Genomic DNA, 19,659 nt, shown 5'->3' on the forward strand with positions numbered 1-19,659 from the left:
GTTGTTCTGGAGTACTGAAACAGCAGTGTTGATCCTGTTGCATCCTGCTATTAATGACGGACGTTGAGTTGTACCACTCAAGATGATGTTCTGTCACTAAAACCGGTCGCGGGTTCCAGAAACAGGGGGAAGAACAGACTTCTTCTCGGGCAGCCTTTGCACAAAACCGCTAGCGCTGTGCTGTTAGCCGCCAACGTCCAGGATGAGCCCGAGGGAGCCATCTTTAGCCAACATGGCAGCTCTGCTTGGCACTTCAAACGACTCGCCAACAGCAGCTCGTAAACAGGCTCCCGGATTTACTGAACTGTGTTTTTAAATAAAAGCTCCTCCATGACTGTCTTGGGGCCTTTACAAATAAATCCACCTTTTACAACAACGGCTGCGTTTTTAAGAGCGAATCAGGAGTTCGGGACTAGCGCCAACAGCAGACGTTCACATCCAAAAATGTGAAATCTCAGCATTCAGAAATTTCAGTCTGTCAAAAAAAAATAAAAAATAAAAAAAACCACAGCTTCTGTTCTTACTGAACGAAGCAGCAGGCAATGACGGGAAGGAATTAAAAACATTCAAAACCATATTACGCTTGTGAAACGATCCAACAGGCCACTGTGTTACCGGAAATGGGTTAGATTTGCCCTGCGTGACGCAAACCGATTCATAAAATGCTGGGAATCGCGAGTAGAGATGCTACGTTAAATCCGTCAGCATCCATTAGAACTACGATTGTACGCTTTCTCTTTGAAAGATGCCGAACAGCCCTCGTGTTTTATATACCGCTCTAATTTTGCTGCTTTTACAGAAAAGAATTCGTGACATTTTAGCCTGGAAGAGGGAAAAGGCTACCAAGAGGCAGTGAAATAAACCTGCGAGGAAAAACAAGCTTTCCGGAACGTTTCCTAAACATGCACACAAAAAGGATTGGTTTGGGAAGAGAGAGAGAGAGAGAGAGAGAGAGAGGGAGAGGGAGAGGGAGAGAGAGGGAGAGAGAAGGAGAGAGAAGGAGAGAGAAGGAGAGAGAAGGAGAGAGAAGGAGAGACAGAGAGGAATATAGAGATGGAGAGAGAGAGAGAGAGAGAGAGAGAGAGAGAGAGAGGGAGAGAGGAAGAGCGGGAGAGCGGGAGAGAGGGAAAGAGGGAGAGAGAGAGGGAGAGAGGAAGAGCGGGAGAGAGGGAAAGAGGGAGAGAGAGAGAGGGAGAGAGGAAGAGCAGGAGAGAGGGAAAGAGGGAGAGAGAGAGGGAGAGAGGGAGAGAGAAGGAGACAGAGAGAAAGACAGAGAGAGGAATATAGAGATGGAGAGAGAGAGAGGGAGAGAGAGAGAGAGAGGCGGAGAGAGGGGGGGAGAGAGACAGAGAGAGAGAGAGAGGGAGAGAGAGGGGGAGAGAGAGGGAGAGTAAGAGAGAGAGGGAGAGAGAAGGAGACAGAGAGAGAGACAGAAAGAGAGGAATATGGAGATGGAGAGAGAGAGAGGGAGAGAGAGAGAGAGAGAGGGAGGGAGAGGGAGAGAGAGAGAGGCAGAGAGAGAGGAAGGGAGAGAGAGAGAGGGAGGGAGATGGAGAGAGAGAGAGAGAGAGGCAGAGAGAGAGAGAGGAAGGGAGAGAGAGAGGGAGGGAGGGAGAGGGAGAGAGAGGGAGACAGAGAGAGAGGGAGGGAGAGGGAGAGAGAGGGAGACAGGAAGACAGAGAGAGGGGGGGTGAGAGAGAGAGAGGGGGGCAAGAGAGGGAGAGAGAGAGAGAAAGAGAAGGGGGGGGAGTGGGGGAGAGAGACAGAGACAGAGAGAGAGAAAGAGGGAGGGGGAGACAGAGAGAGAGAGAGACAGACAGACCGAGAGAGAGCAAGAGAGAGACAGAGATTGATGGATGGGGGATGGTGTGATCATTATAGCCCTGCTCACAGAGAACAGAGCAGTCAGGCAGCAAGATAATTCCCAAACGCCAATGACTCCTGGAGTCTCTCCCACACACACACACACACACACACACACACACACACACACTAAATCACTCCCTCACCTCAACTCCCACTGTCACACTACCCCTTCTTTCCTTAACCGCTCTTACAGCAAATCTTCCTCCCCCTCTTTCTAATCGTTCTGACCTCCAGCATATGTTTACGTCCAATCGACAGGTCAAATCGACCCAAAACACTCCTGATGTGTTGGCCCTTTTACAATAAAAATAAATAAATAGTCTGCTTCTCTGTCTCGTCTCGATCCAGATTTCAAGGCAAAATCGTCTTCGGATCACGTGTTTCATTGCAATCATGTAAAAGCCGATTTCCTAAATAACAAAAGTGAAGGATTAAATAAAAGAAGAACCAGCGGACCATCCGGAAGTCTCTCAACACGAGTTCTTCCACTTTATAAAGTTTATAAACAAGCCGCATTATTAGCTCTGTTACGTTCATCCAGTACTGCTGCCGCTGCTAAAATGTGTGGTTTTAGCAGCCCCTTGTGGTCACGGCCATGTATTGCACCCTTACATGTCACGACAGAAGGTGTAGACAGAAGCTTCCAGAAGGTGGTGCTTTGTAAGTGGTGATTTGCTAGTTGGAATGACGTCATTTCCCACCTTGGGACGTCTGACGTGTGAAGTAGGGGGAAAAAAAACATGGACACCGCCACAAAAGCGTGTCTTTTGTTTGCTCCGTCAGAGCCTGTAAAGCTCATGAAAAGCTAATTCGACCGCACGTGTACACTTACAGGCCTGAGTGGCTATTGGTTCTGTTCTACTGTAGTGAACTTCAAACGTTCATGCAACATGTTGGACTGAAACTGCAGCACAGCAACAAAACAGTTCTCAAAACAGCGATTAGTATGGTCAATGTTATAGATTTAAGCAAGTACCACTGCGCATGTATATTAATTGATCTAAAGCCAATACTGCTAAGAACTCATTTAACAGTAGAGAAGGGGGACTTTACAGTGTTCACAGTGGTTTGACGTCACTCTGTACACGCTGAAGGAACTGGTAGTTGAGAAGACTACCCAAAGTTGACGAGTTAAAATTTTAAGCTGAAGGGGGCGTTTTCGGTGGCCTTATTGATTGGAGGCAGAGAATTACAAGTTGCAATCTGGCCTTAAATGCAGCACAAGAAGACAGGATTGGACTGGACTAAACTGAACTTCAATGGTTTATATTCTGACTAGTCATGACCCATGCCCCATATTATTACATTTTATATATAATAATTCACACACACATAAGCACACACACATACATATACACACACACACACACACACACACACATACATATACATATATATATATATATATATATATATATATATATATATATATATATATATATATATATATATAACACACACATATACATTATCCATCCATCCATCCATCCATCTTCAACCGCTTACTCCTTTTCAGGGTCGCGGGGGAGCCTGGAGCCTATCCCAGGAAGCATCGGGCACAAGGCGGGGTACACCCTGGACAGGGTGCCAGTCCATCGCAGGGCACAATCACATACACACTCACACACCCATTCATACACTACGGACACATTTAGAAATGTGTTTGGAAAAAACGAGCAGTCCTATGACTGAACTTTGTGGGACACCATTTCACTTTTTTACATTTTACCTCTAAACATATTTAGTAAACAGGGGCTGGGTCCAGACTTTAGCCATGGGGTGGCAAAAGCACAATAAGCAGTGATTTATGGGACAATATTCGATGTGTGCATAATGAAATTACTGTGTTGGTTTTAAAGCTGCTTTGCTGCGATTCAAGTGTTGTTGGAAACCAGAGGAACATCCCGAGTTGTATATTTGTGCACTATTGTACTCCATTTTGTAGTAAAAACGGTGTGAGTAGGGTGTTCAGAGTGAAAATTCCAACAAGAAGAAGTGCACTTAAAGTACCCGGATGATGCACTTATTCAACTGAAAATGTTGGACACTTCATGCGTTCAACAGTCACAACTTTGCTTACGTAGCAGAAACGGGGAGGGGCTACCAGGTGCTAAAGCCGGATGAGAAAAGAATTTCAAGATGACCAACAAGCTAACAGCGTCGCGTTATGTGTTTGACGTCATTTGTCATCGGCTGGGAAACGGCTTATATTTCCACTTTTAGTAAAAAAAAAAAAACCATTAAAAAAAAAGTTCCGTTTGAGACTATACTACCCTTGTCAAATTCATACACTAGACGGTAGAGTATATAGTGCATAGTGCAAGTGCACAGTGTATAGTACGTCATTTGGGACACAACTTAGAAAATACGCATTTTCCTACTAGTAAATTGGTCTCAAACACCTGACAAAGATGTAACTACAAACTCAGGATTTGTCAGTGAAAGATGGTGAGCATGTAAGTACATGTGAAAAAAATATATATACCTGCATTTATATTTGTTTTCAATATATTAAAGGAAAATGTATGATGAATATTTTTCGGATCTTTCCGCATTTTGTGAACGTATCTACCGACAAGCATCTGAACCGAGTTAAGTCGTATTTTCCAGTCCACTATCTGACACGTACGAGCTTCTAAAGGAGCACCTGAACACAGCATAATACTCTGATACAACTGATAATTATCGCATGACCGTAATAAGGTAACCAAATTAACGCCATCTGCACAAAATCCGACGTGGCCGAGGCGAAAGCGCTCACCTGCCGGGGCTGTTCGGTCGCTCGCTGAAGATCTGTCTTGACTTTGTTGTTGGGATGGTTGACCACTTTGGTGACGGGCTGTTTGAAGATGGAGGCTGTCTGTCGGATGGGCAGTGCTGTGTTCAGGTCCGGTTTTCCCTGAGAGCGAAGAAGAAGAAAAAAAACAACACAGAAATTTACATAAACAACTAAAGAGTTTTTTTTTTTTATTTCTAAAATGTTGTAGAAATGTTGGTGCATCGATAAAGGGATAAGAAATGGCGATGAAAACAAATGAACTATGATGTATGGAGTGTGTGCTCCAGTTTCTCCATGACTAGCTCTCTTTTAACTGGTGCTCATTTCGAGAACACTACATCAACAGATGCAGAAAGATTGGTGTTTTAGTAAAAAAAAAATTAAAAATAAAATGTAAAAACTCAAACAAAACCTGCCTATAGTGCTGCTATGTAAGACTAGCAAGAGAACTACTGTTGAGGAAATACAGAAAAAAAAATGCTAAAAGGCTAAAAACCGTCCAAGACGGCTGACTTGTCCTGTTTAAACTGACTTCTTGAAGAAATTTGGCACATTGTTATGTGTAAAAATCACATAAAGCCTCCTGTCTAACCAGACTTTTCCAGCTTCACCTCTTTAAGATGGCTGAGGTGATTAGCATGAAGGAAATGGCAGCCATCTTTAATCGCTATGCTTCTGTTTACGATTTACTGACAGAGGATAATAAGGAAGGAGGGAGGGAGGGAGGGATGGGGGGGGTGAGTTAAAAAGACAATAAAGGGTGCAAATCATTCAGAAAAGGTGGCCGTCGTCTTGATGAAAGCGACTTTCTGATAAATCGGTCAGAGGACAGGCTGAGAAAAACTGCCGAGTCATTTAGCATGCATGATGTTAGCGCTTCTCACAACCACAATAATCCGTTTCGGTTCGCTGACTCATAACGCAACCCAAAGAGCGAAACCGCTCTGTTTTCTCAGCTAGCATTCGGCCGACCTCTTTTATTTGATAAAAAGACAGTTTAAAGCAGTTGGGATTTACAGCGATAAGCATACGCAGCGCTTCAGGATGGGTGTATTCAGGCCACACATGCCGTTTTTTTTAAATATTTCACAGCTGAAACACACGTGTAGATATTCGCATGAGAGCGTATGCGTTTCGGACTAGAGATCCCACAGTGCTCATAAAGGCAAAACGCCGTAGACGTACAGAACGGCTTGTCGTTAATCTGATAATCACACTGTTTTAAAATCAAAACCAGTAGAGAAAGCGTGTGCGTGTGTGCGTGCGTGTGCGTGTGGGGAATGTAGAAGGCCCAGCAGATGTTCACACACACGGTGGGCCAATTTCACCATAAGGGCTAAACATCCATCACAAAAATTAGCTTTATTTTTAATTTAACAGCAATTTTAGGCAAAAATGAGGCTCGGTTGGGGTTCGGGACGCCCTTCAGCACATCACTCGCTATAGCAGATTTTCAGAATGTATTGAAGTGTTAACCAGCTAGCTAGCAAGCTACATACGCTCTCAGTCATGTTACCTTACCGAATGAAACGTGTAAAGTAAAGTAAAGCAAGGAACGGACTACGATACTTGTAAGGTCAGGTAACTATCCTTTAAAACGTCACATTTTGAAAGCCATATGTAATTATAATGCAGTTATGACATAATTATATGTAATTACTTGATGTAAAAACGTAATCGAAAACGTATCGCGTGAACAACAGATGTTCATTTTCCATGTATTGTGACTTTTATCATTTTTTTAAAAAAATCATGCAGATAATGATCATCAATAAAGCAGACTGTCAATCAGAATGAAAATTTTTACATTTATACTTTATACGGCGCTAATATCTCTACGCTAACGTCGCAGCCCGGCCAATTATAATCACGAGAACGCAAACGACGGCGTTGCACCGATTATAATCATCACCCAGTGTTTAAATATGGAAATACTGGTGCATGTGAATAAGACATCGAGTGATGCTGACATATAATGCATTTATAATGTCATCAGGACTTAAAACGCCTCAATGAGCTGCACGAAATCAAGGCTACTGATGATGTCATATAAAGCGGCATTGTAAAGAACGGACGTTCCGTGCGAGACGGAGGAAGACAAAGAGCCATTTTGGGAAAAGGGCGTGTCTTTATCTCAGGACTTTTAATCGCATATTTTAAGAAGTTAAGAAGTCTGGAAGTCTGTTTCTCTTCAAATCCATCGTAGAGGGACAAGAAATAAGATACTAACACTTTTCATTGCTAGTTTGAGACACTGCTTGCGCAACGAGAGACGAGGTGGAGGGAGAGGGGATGTAGGCGGAGGATTGAATACTTGTCTAGAACTCTCCTGAAGCGCCGTTTATTTATTTTGTGGCTATTTTAGGTGTGCCGGAGTTCCAGGAAAAAAGATTTCCCGCGTCCAGCCAGGAGTGCTCAGCCTTCAGGGACTTGGACTTTTCGTTAAATCAAGCCAGACCGGTGATTCAGTCCTGGAAGATCCTGACACCCGACCGGCTCGACGGCGGAAGAGCCGAAGAGCTCGATCTGACGAAGCGAATAAAGGTTTAAGCAACGACGCTTCAGGAAAGCGACCACACCTTAACTTAACTAAGAGCGTGTGAGGACAACAAATCTGTGGAACTAGTTTGGAAGGAAATCTAGCATGCTCTCACACACACACACACACACACACACACACACACACACACGCCTCTGAGTTTTTATATGATTCAAGAGTCTATATGCGACACGGAATCGTGCCGACAAACTAATTTAACTGAAATTGAGCCGGTTACAGTCGGTGTGTCAGCGATCGGTGTTGAATTGCAACTTCGAAATTCTTAATATAGCTCAAGAGTTTAGATTAAGTGTGGCACTGTGTGTGTGTGTGTGTGTGTGTGTGAGAGAGAGAGAGAGAGCGAGAGAGAGAGAGCTCAAGCGTTAATGGGTGTGGTCATTCTACATTCTTAAGACAGTATCTCAGCAAGAGTTCGTTTAACGTTAACGCTACCACCAACACGATCATTAAAGAATTACGAACTTTTTTGTTTGTTTGTTTGTTTGTTTGTAAAAACAGTTTTGTCAACGTAAATGTTACGTGCTGCGTCCTATCACACACGGAAATCGGACTTGGGGGGGAAAACGTACCTGGCTGGAGTAAACCGATGCATCTGTTATACCGTAACGTTCGTCTAGAGACATGTATAAAGACAACATTTTCATGTAACCCAACCCCCCCCCCACGCCTTTTTTTTTTTTTAAACTAGCATGTGCTTGAAAAAAATAGTTACGACACTTTCCGCCCTCCTGCAGTCGTACTAGTAACATTAAAAAGTAGGTTAGTAAGCCACTGACGACAAGATCGTTTCGCTCTGAACACTTCCTGTTACGGTCCTCTAAATTTTACAGTTTAACCAGGTAAGCGTTTCGAACGAACTCGAACGCACCGAGTCATCAAGCGAACGCTGCGATATTCAGAGGAGCTCGCAGATTTTCAGCAGGTCCGGGTCGAGACGCGTCACGTCACGTCACATCATCGCGACGCGCGTCCGGTCAAAGCCCTCGTCGATTCACGTGCGTCGGACACGAGCATGGCGGAAAGGTCTCGTTCACCGACAAACATTGCTGCGAAAGAATTTCGTGCGAATGCGATTTCGAAAGTTGCATCGCAAGTTTCGAGAGAGAAAAACGCGGCAAAATCGAGCATTTTTGCCCGTAACAATCTAAAAAAAAAAAAAAAATGTATATTTTCGTACAAGCTCTATACATTACGCGAAATTGTGCTTTTTATCCGTTTATAGACTATTCATGTCACGAAACGTCGTAACAAGTCAGCTCTTGTCGTGACGTGCATTAAAGCAGCCATAAAGAGCTGCCTCCAACACAAGCCCATTATTTTTTTTCCCCTCTCTTTTGAAGCTAATAGGCGAAGAGAGAAAAAAATAAATAAATAAAAAAGGCACATCATTGAGAAACTACTAAGCGCAGCAAAATCTTCCACTCCCTCAGGAAGAGCTTTAGTTTAAAACCCTCCGACACGGACTCGGGTCTTCTTTCATAAATCTTAAACCTCACCACAGCGACATCTACACAGATCATTCGCTGTTATTTCTAAAAAAAAAAAAAAAAACCCGACTATATTATATGGCCGTAAACCAAACAAGTCCCTGTGAGTGAGCCGTTACTATAGAAACGAAATCATATCCGACGGAGCGAGCGCGTTAATGATATAAACCCTCGATTCGAATTACAGCCGGAAATACTTCTTATCCCACACATCCTGACCAATCAGAATCGAGGATTCAATTGCGAATGGGAACCGAAACTATTTATTTATTTATTTATTTATTTTTACACGATTTATAACGTAAGTAAATCGTGTTCGTTTCGATCGCGAATTCACGTCAGACTTCCGACTTCAACTCCACGTCGGAGATCGTCGCTCGCTGGGGTTTTTATTTATTTACTTACTTACTTACTTACTTATTTTCCAAACTGTGTTCCACACACGACCGTGTTATTTGATTGGATATGGTCACGTTATGTTTTTAACAGGAACGCCGGTCCTTCGTTCGCACGTTTCGGACGCATTAACGTTGGAACGATTTCGGATTTGCTTCGACTTCTTGTCGCCTTGCGTTACGTAACGACCGCGGAGAGCAGAAATGGATCAGTCATGCGTGTAGTCTATAGGGTGAAAAACAAGAGAGCTTCGCTCCGTGTAAAACCCCCTACTGGGCTCAGTTCCCGCTTTGCTCATTGTCTTTTTGTTTTGTTTTGTTTTAAGCAAGAGAGAGTAGGAGCTTCGATGTCGACGGCTTTCTAGAAGCTTCCGTGTGGTGTTTTTCCTCGTTCTTTCTCTCTGTCAGCGTGCCAAGTCCTGCATGACACCAGTGAGTTCTGCTGTTATCTGCTCAGCCAGGGTGACACAATGATTAGGGCAGCTGCTGACATATAAACAACCACACACACACACACACACACACCCTGCTGCAAGGAGTGCAACAGTGCATGTGACTAACACACACTATCTTTACACCACAAAATCTAACTTCCTGTGTATCATCCTGCGACATTAAAGGATTTCTGTGGTTTGAGATATGAATGTATCGTGTAGCACTACTGTTAATATTCCATCTGTTGCAGGATTATATTATTATTTATCCGGATGGAGGTTGAATTCTGAATCTAGCATAGCCAGCCCACTTCCTGGGAGGTGGGAGGAAAACCGGAGAACCCGGAGGAAACCCGCACTGACAAGTGGAGACGATAGAGACGATGAACTGAGCTCTGGATGAAACCTGGTGCTCGGATTAAACGCTGCTTAATCCATCCATCCATCCATTTTCCATATCCTACACAGGGTCGCGGGGAGCTGGGAGCCTATCCCAGGGGACTCTGGAGACAAGGCGGGGGACACCCTGGACGTGGTACCAACCCATCGCAGGGAACAATCACACACACATTCACACATTACGGACAAATGGGAAACGGAATCAGACGGCAAGGCGTGTCTGGAGGAGGTAACCGGAGGAAACCCCTGAAAGCACGGGGAGAACACGCAAACTCTGCATACAAAGAGCGGAGGCGGGATTCGAACCCCCCGAGCCGCGGACGCGTGAGGCGAACGTGCTTCATAACCGCTTCCTGTAATAAAACTTGTAACACAAATGACTCGTCGTTCCCGAGCACGCTCTTGCGTCTTTACCTTGGACAGACTGAGATGTTCGTTGCGAAGCCTCTGTTTGCTTTTCTGCATTTTGCTGGGCATCATCTTTCCCGTGCGGAAGTCGAAGCATCCCAGGTCCACCGTGTTGCCGAGGTATCGGGACAGCTGAGGTTTGCTTCTGAACTTCTTCCCTGATGGACTATAAAAATAAAAAAAAAAAATGTAAAAAAAATTAAATAAATAAATAAATGACATCGTTCACGAAAGCATCAAAATGGAAACAGACACGACCGCAGCGACATTGAAGAAACGTTGGGGTTTTTTTTTTTTTCTCAATCTAAAGTAAATAACCGGAACAGCGAAGCCGGTATGGGAACGTCGCTAATCCCGTCAAACCTCAAGGGACACGTCTCCAGACACGTGACTAACAGGTTTTTGTTTTTTGTTGTTTTTTTTTTACTCATGAGGCGACGCGTAAAGGAAAATCTCTCATCGCAGGTCACTACATTCGCTTCACACTTTATTCACGCGGAGCCAGAAATCGTATCACGCCTCCTTCACCTCCTTGAAATTCGTTCTAAGGGGAAGAATTGCGAAAGCTGCAGGGATATAAATACGAGGTTCGAATCGGTAATCCGAGACGGAAAGGACGTGACCTCTTAACAGCGGAGCCGGTTACAGCACGTATCCGGGGCCATCTGGATCAGACGGTCGGGGGGTGGGGTGCGGGGGGGAGGGGGGTTGGCTTGAGAAATAAATAAATAAAATATTCTTTTATTCCTGGCCACATGGCTGTATTCGTTTACTGATTAGACTCAAAATTCGACTCGTAATCTACGTCGAATTTATCTTTTAAATCCGCTCACGAGAGATCAGGACCAAAACAAAAACAAACAAACGAAAAAAAACACAGCAGCGCCAGCATTTTGTCTGTCTGGGTTTTTTTTTTTTTTTTTTTTAAATCATCAGGGACCTAATTTGCATATAAGATCCATGGCTACATGCAAATTGAGACTTCACTGGCCCTAGACGTGCTCTGATGAGGCGAACCGTGTCGGCTGGAATAGCTACGCGTTGTACAAGGCCGCCTTTTTCTTTATAAAAAAAAAGAATAATAAAAAAAAAAACACGCCATCTTAAAGGAGCTTCGGCGATAAAATGCGGTTCGTCAGTTACACTTCTGAATAGCGCGTCGAGAGCTGCAAAGCCGCAGCGAAAGCAGCAGTTAACATGGTGGCGAGATGCCTATCAGGTGGTACGGCTGTGCGCGTGAGCACGCGCGTGTGTGGCGTAATGCGCTCCAGTATGAAAAGTATGCCATTAACTAATAGTCTGTGTAGATTATTATTATTATTATTATTATTATGAAAGAGTAAGTACAAATTGCAGTCCGTGTTTGTCCACAGTTTGCCAGACATGCGCACGTTTCCTTCTTTCTGGTCAGTAAATAAGCTGACGTGAGACGAAATGACTGTGCAGGCGTGAGCTCAGCGGGTTTAAGTCTCACCTACGGAGCGCGTGAGTCACGGATGAGTCAAAACGAAGGCAGAGAGAGAGAGAGAGAGGGAGAGAACGACAGAGAAAACCACATGTATGTACGTAAACACTGCACCTCAGACGAGCTTGCCATCGTCGAGAACATTTTTGTTTTTTTCTTTCGAAACTTAAGTTAAGAACGCACGGTGTCGCACGCTGCATCGTGCGGCGTGAAGGCAGGCACAGACGGCGAGCGAAGTCACAGGGTGAGGTTCCGCTAACAGAAACGCACGGCCATATGGACGCGGCGTGAGCCCTGGAAGCCGACGTTAACCCTTTTTAAAAAAATAAATAAAATCACAAAGCCTGTGTCTGTGCAAGTGTGGCCGAAAGCTAGGGGTTGGATCCATGAGCCTCCAGGGCGCTTCCCGGAGGGCACAGTGGGATTCGGCTGTGTCGTTAAAAAGGGCGTAGGCCGACCACGAGAGCAGCGTGGTTACACTGTGCAAAAAGGGGGAGGGGGTGACAGAGAGAGCGCGCATGCGAGAGTGCATGCGAGTGTGTCACTAGCTATTCCTTGCTCTCGACTGGCCTACCACACAACCCACATACACACACTTAAAGACAGCAGGAGCAACACACACACACACACACACACACACACACACACACACACACCCATCCGCCAACAGACGGTGGATAATAATCTTGGAAAAAATGTACCATAAAAATGTGCGCACGCTGTTGTTTACATTCTCCCGTGCAAAAGCACACAAACGAGTGCGAAACACTGAACTTGCAGTCCTCATAAAACCAGGATCGCAGCAGGGAGGCCCGGCGAGATCCAACCGTAACGCTCAATTATTCATCCTCCATGGGTCAGAGTGTCTGTGCGTGTGTGTGTGTGTGTGTGTGTGTGTGTGTGTGTGTGTGTGTGTGTGCGAGAGAGAGCGAGAGAGCACGATTCTCACAGACGGATCAGCTCCTCCAGGCGCAGCTCGACATGGATGCCATGTTGTTTACAGCAATACTAATTGATTTATTGATTTATTGATTTATTTATTTATTTAAATGTGTCGTGGTGACGTTTCCTTATAAGGACGTTAACACTAAGCAGTCAATGAGAGGAATAAAGCATTCCAGGATGTGCGCTTACAGGAAAATAATCAACTCCAGGATTGTAACGGTGACTACATGATATCACGTCACGTCACGTCACGTCATGTCACTTCCTGCAGCAGAGAGGACGTGATGTCTCAGCTGCTGTTTACGGCATCGTACGACAGCCTGTATTCACCCCTCGTTCCGAGCCTCGCGAATGAGTCAGAGTCGGAGAATCTGAGTCCCCGAAAAGCTTTCGCAGGTGGCCCGGCGTTTACTGCCTTTATCACGAATGACTCAGTGAAAGCACAGCAGGCAAATCACTTCAGCCCAGAGGGATTCATGATTCAACAATCAACACAAACAGGAAGCACGCAGTTGGCTCGTTTCCCATAAGGCCTTAAGGGGATTAGCCAACTCGGTTATTCCACCCACTGGTCCAAAGGTAGAAGTGTTTATAAAGCGCTTCTTTTCAAGCACTGACAGAGACTTGGCCTCAAATGTGGCCCTGGGACGGAGCGATCGCTTTTCCCAGAACTCCCTGATCAGAGAAAACGAGCCAGGAGCGATAGGCTCAGAGTGACGTGTCGACTGAACCCAAGGACAATGCGGTTGCATCAGACCGGAGCGGGTCAGGAACGCCACGTCCTCATGCGACCGACCCAGCAATGTCGCAGAAAGAGAAAGAGGAAGTGCGCACGACATGGGGAAAGCCAGTAAATTCCTAACCAAAGATGTCACAGCGATGCGCAGATCTGTTTTCTCTCTCTCATCTTTCCGCAACAAATTCGTCGTGTGAAATCTAAGGAAAGTTCAATCGGGCGTGTTAGGAGGTAGAACGCTAAGCGGTCACACCGGTCGAACTGGTGACGCCTCAGATGCTCCAGGATTCGATCCTGAGCTCGGATTAGTATCCGTTCGCACGTTCTCCGAGCGTCTCCTCGGGGGTTCTCTGGTCTCCTACGACGTCACGATGACATGCCAGGCGAACGGGCGTGAGAACGCGTCTGCGTTTGCGTCCTCATTCGGAGTGTATTCCTACCTGGAACGACCCGGCGTTCCCAATCCCGAGCGGGATAAAGCGCTTACTTAGCGAAGAACGAATCGATGAATTCATTTGCGCTAAATACAAAAAGAGCATATGATGCGAGAGTTCAAGCCGGGGTTGCTTTTGTCTTCTGGTGGTCTTCCAACCAGTACAGAAATGACACTCAGAGATAGGGTCGGATTCAGAGGATGAGTCAAACCACGACTCGGTGAAAAACTCCACGCCGAGCCCCAGGACCGGAGGCGAGACCGGAGTACGATGCCAAACTCATCGTGGAGTCCAAACACTAGTTCGAGATCGGATTAGCGTCGTGACTCGGAACCACGGTGACCTGTGAGGAACCGGACGGTCCGGGCCAAGATCCGAGTAACCATGACTGGCCTCTGTGTATCGTAACGGCTGACCGAATCTTGCCAGTAAGTGGGGAAAACCCCACGCTCATGCAACTGCTGCCGCTGAGGAGGAAGCGAGCAGCGCTGCAGAGCTGAATTTAACTGAAGTCCACATAACAGGAGAGCGCTCTATGATTACACGTTCACACACACACACACACACACACACACACAAGGTCATGCCTGTGATACAGGCTCGCAAGATCCTTATTAGAACGTCGCTGTATTACACGGAGATTTCAGAGTGTGAAAACAGGAAATGAAAGTTTGACGTTTGAATAAAGCTCCACGTGTGAATGGCGACGAGCATGTCGTTCACGTCTGCTTCTATCCAAGATCCTAGGGATACAACTGGCCTACCATTAGCGACGCAAGCTATGTTCTCAAACCGATACCGACGCCTTTCTGTTGAATATGACTCATATGCTGTATAATCCAAATAAGGCATATCTCTGCTCTGGTCTCATTGACAGCTGGTGATAAAATTATCGTCAGGACATGCAACGAGATGGAGGAAGAGTTTCAGCCAGTATACAGACAGGAAGTGCTAAAAATGCTTCATCCAGCCAGAGAGACAGGACGTCAGGCTTTATCTCGACAACCGCTTGTAGATAATAAGTGGATTCGTTCGGAATATTCGCACAACATGAAGGTAGCGTCGTTGGTAGAACACTGAACATTGGTCTTCACTATCTTTATTTTCCTGGCTCAGCGCTTCTAGGTAAGAAGCCTAATCAGATTCATCACAGGGTAGTTACATATGACACAGTTCACTTGGTAGTAGAAACACTGACAGCGTAAAGGATCGTGGGTAATTTGTCGGGCCGAGCCGAGCCGGGTCGCACCATCCTGTGGAAAAGCGCTAAAATGTGTCCGAGTCGGTTCCGGTGCTTAACCGAAAGCGTTCCATACTTCGTCCTTTGTTTGGAAAAGCAAGAATCGGCGACGCCAGGTGAACAGTTTTATTGCCATGACGACAGAAGACGTCGAACGTGGCGCGAAAGGAAAACCGCTGTGGAACAGCGTGAAATTTACACGTCGCGACGGTCTGAAAACATAAAAATAACTCCATCTGAATCTTTGAACTGGCACCGAGTCGAGTCCATTTGACTCACGATTCGTTTACGACTCGACTGCAAATTAGAGTTCAATTCGACACACAAAACGGCAAGAAGATTCACTACCCAAGCCGACGCACGCCGATAAGCGAGGTCCGGGTTTACTCGTACGGCTTCTGAAACACCAGAGTTTAGCGTGTATTCAAAGTAACGCTCGTGAGGAGTCGAATCTGGGAGTCACTCTCGCCGTAGTAACGAACGCTTGAATGGATTCATAGCTGACGTGTTGCATCCTGAACCGTGTAGCAGTGAAGCATCGACACGTTAAGATCGTTTAGAAAAGAACGAATAACGTCGCTCAGGCTGTTCGTACGGACGTGAAAAGCATTTGTTTAAACGTTTAAAGTTTGTCGTCAGTCGGTCAGTTCTGATTCACTTCGTACACTCGTAAATGGAGAAATGGAGAAACTCTAACCTTTCCATACTTCCTTTCAATGACGGAGCGCCGGCTGCATAATAATCGTTAAGTCGACGTTTTTATGAGACCGCGACGTCGGGAATGCCGATGGTCCACGTGACGAGGAAATGAGTTCCTGTTTTCGAACACTGACTCGTCTCCCTTACCCCGGACGACACCTGGGCCGTTTTGAGAAGTGAAAACACTTCCTGTACATTCTTCACACTCTTCATCGTGTATCTCACATGTGGGCTTGTGTATGTGTGTGTGTGAGAATGTTCTCGCTGACGAAGGCTTTGAAAGGTACAACATGTTCTGTAAGGCAGAAGTACAACTTGAGCAGTTCTTCATTAGTTAAGGCGTCCATCCGATTATGTAACGGCTTGGCTTTTGAACGGGTCGACTCTTCTTTAAAAAAAAAAAAAAAAAAAAAAAGAATCAAGCTGATCAAGCATCATGTCCATGTCGGTCAAAGGAGGATATAAAAGAACACCGATATCGACACCCTGAGAATATTTAGAGAGTACACCGTCTGCAGCAAACGGACCGATCCGTATAAAGACCAGGCATCTGAACGCCTACGTTCTGAAAAACAGAGAACGACTCGAGAGGAAGAATCTCGGCCAGACTCCCGAGCGCACCACACCCGGTTTCCCACACGCGCTTCTCACCCTTTAACCCTCCTACTATGTTGGGGGAAAAAAGTTACATCCGTTATGTTATGGGTCAAAAAGACTTCCCCAAAAAAACCAGCAAAGAACAGCTTAAAACGGTCAACCTTTACCGTGGCTTGTCCGAGACGAGCCATAAGAAGAAATATTTCCATACGAGATCGTGACCCTAAACGAGGAAAGTCAAAAAAAAATTCAAAGCGAGAAAGAGAGATTAACCAATATGGGTCAAATTGACCCTCGTAATATAATAGGAGGGTTAACGAAGCGTCTGCCTCGACGGCAGGCCGCATTAGCGCTGTCCGTTTTCAGACGTGTTTACAGCCCTCGCCGAGGATCAGTTCGGGCTTAACGTACTGAAAATACACCACCGGCTTCAAAATGGCGACCAGACGCCATGAGGCCACGAGGTACTGACGCCAGGCTGCCTTTAACGCAAGCCTGACCTAGCATCCTTCCCCCGCAACAACACCACCACACCTCGAAGAAAACCACGCCACCGACGACGGCGGATCGGTTTACAGGCAGGCCTCCCGTCGCCATCACGGCACCTCAGAACCAGCCGCGAAACACGAAACACCCCTCCCCCGCTGCGCGCGAACACCACTGACTCGTGAAGAAAGCAAGGAGAGGAGGAGGAGGAGGAGGAGGAGGAAAAAAAAAAAAGAAAAGAAAAAAAAAAAGAAAAGCCACTTCACGGCTTTTGTTCTGCTTATTGCAGCGCTGTAAAAAAAAAAAAAAAAAAGAAAAACAAATAAAAACTTTGCTATCATCAATCTATCAGAGCAGGAACTTTTTTTTTCCCCTCTCTCTCTTTTTTTTTTTTTAAATGCTGTCATCGTACTGTTTCTCGGCGCGTCATGGAAAAAGGAGGAAGTGCGATTTAAAACGTGGTCGAGGGAAGAGCAGCGAGAGCGGTCACGCAGTCGCGCTTCGACACGGGACAGCCACACAGGAAGTGACGGTACACCAAAAACACTCGGAGGCCTCGCTATCAGCAGATCAGCACACAGCTCGCACTCGTTTCACACAGACACCAACGGAAGCTGGCTTTCCTGAGAATATCCTTACGTCGGTCCAAAACGGAAGCGATCCGATCGTCCGCATCTCTCCGGTTTGAGCGCAAAAAAAAAAAAAAAAAAAAAACCGAAAGAGAGCGCTTTCTGACCCGGGTTTAACGTACGCTACGGATCAAAAGATCGAACACGCTGGATATATTTGCGCGTAATGCCCGTGGTTGCGAGTATGTATTTTTGCCTCTAAGCACAATTTAAACGCACGATTTAATGCGTACTCCTCCGCCTCAAACGAGTCACGAGAAACAGCGAGAACCTCGATCCGTTCGGGAATCTTAAACCCGTAAAAGACGAAGCCGGTCGAGGTCGTTCGCGAGCGCCGTTGAGAATTCGAACCCAACGCGTTATTAAACGCGTCTTCGTTAGCGCGGGAGAGTAGAGCGTGTCCGAACCTAAATGCACAACTAATATTTGTTCTGACTTTTTTTTTGTTTTTCTTCGAGATGAGAAGTGAAGAACAATGGCGGTCTGTGAGCCGAGGAAATGAGTTTGACCGCGTCGCTTGCTTCAGCCTGATTTTCTGGCGCATGTGCTGCGATCACCTGGGCTGCCTTCAAAAGCGAAAGCACTTCCTGTAAGCTCCACCGCATTTCTAGCCCAGTGGTGAGTCAACACATTTTGTACCAAATCACACCCACATGTGCCACAGCGGCTGCACCGGGTCCGGGTTCGGCAACTTTTTTGAAATCCTTCAAACGTATTCAATAATACTAACAAGGTCTATACGTACACAGTGGAACAAATACAGGAGTAAAACTGTAACACTAACATCAAATGGACACGGTTTTACCACCAAGAGTCAGGACTAGACGTTATCGTTTCTATAGTAACAACTTACGCAGAGACGTGTATAGCGGACGCTCCACTTAATCTCAGCCGTATTCAAGTTATTTAACAAAAAAAAAGAAAAGAAAGAAAGGAGTCTCCAGCGTCAGTGCCGTGTATCTTATACGGTCAGGACACAGCGTTTTGCGCTTTTCGTTTTCTTGCTAACGTGATAATCCACTTTGTAAGAGAGAGAGAGAGAAAATGAACGAGTGTGAAGCAGGAAGTATGCTTCAGTATTTACGCGTACGCTAGGAACAGTGTACAGTACACGTGACGCAACTTTCATCATCAGCAGAGTACACGCGCCGCCCGCTTTTAATTCTCTTGCACTATTTAGTTGTTCCACAAGGTGGCGACAGTGACCCAGGGCCGTTGATTCTCAAGGCAGTCGAAGAAACAACGGAAACGAGCGCGTGTTAGAAAGCACCCGCGTTTGTATAATTCCAGCCTTAAAGCGTATAAGGATTCGTATACGGGTGCTGATGAAGCGAGAGATAGCCTGAGCATTCTTCTTCGTGTTGTTGTGACACCAGAAGACCTGCTTTACTGCTCTGTACTGCCTCTCGTAGGCCAGGAGGGGTAGTGCAAGTTGTCGTAATGCGTATGCGTCGACCGCCTGCGTACGCGTACATATCAAACGGAGTAAACTTGGAAAGGCTATGCGACTATACGAGTGTGTGAAAAAAACAAAAACGAAGTATACCGGACGAGTAAGGGAAGGACGTTGTACGGCGTCTACAGTGCACTTGATAACAGGCGCTAACTTGTTCTGCAGATCTTTACACGTAACCGTAAACAGATAACAAGTACAAGGGGTCGCTCTTTAATTACACGGGCATCTCGAACCGCTTTCGGGAGGGACGTCCTGTTATTGGGGTAAGAATAAAAATCAACTCTGACTGATGTCGATAGTAGCTGACAACACTTACACGTCTTCGTGATGAGAAGCGAGTCAGTGACGTACGACCCTCAGGTGATTTTAAAGTCAGTATAAACGTATACTAGTACCGTAACGATGCCGGTTCTCCTTCTGTAACTAAAAACGTACAAAATATAAACATCACACAGCCAAACGAACATATATTCAACTTGTCTTAAAGATGAAAATGACACTTTAAAGACAGCAGGAGGACAATATTAGTCAAATATATGAGGACATTTTGCCAAAAGGAAAGCACGGTTCTCCTCAGATGACTTTTCGTTGATTGACTTCGTTCTCATTCGTGAAAACTTCATTCACAGGGTAAACAAACAAAC

At 45.7% G+C, this 19,659-nt stretch overlaps 1 protein-coding gene across 1 annotated transcript in view; it reads right to left on the minus strand.

Annotated features, from left to right (window-relative positions):
• The window catches only part of mbd2 (methyl-CpG binding domain protein 2), a 34,022-nt gene that overhangs the window by 13,918 nt on the left and 445 nt on the right, over positions 1–19,659 (minus strand). Inside the window, exons 2-3 of the mRNA XM_053617762.1 lie at positions 10,335–10,494; positions 4,628–4,765 (exon numbers count right to left, since the gene is read on the minus strand). Coding sequence (XP_053473737.1) covers positions 4,628–4,765; positions 10,335–10,494 — 298 coding nt within the window. The remainder of the gene's footprint in view (positions 1–4,627; positions 4,766–10,334; positions 10,495–19,659) is intronic.

This window comes from Ictalurus furcatus, chromosome 28 (genome assembly GCF_023375685.1).
Source record: "Ictalurus furcatus strain D&B chromosome 28, Billie_1.0, whole genome shotgun sequence".
Classification (NCBI taxonomy): domain Eukaryota; kingdom Metazoa; phylum Chordata; class Actinopteri; order Siluriformes; family Ictaluridae; genus Ictalurus; species Ictalurus furcatus.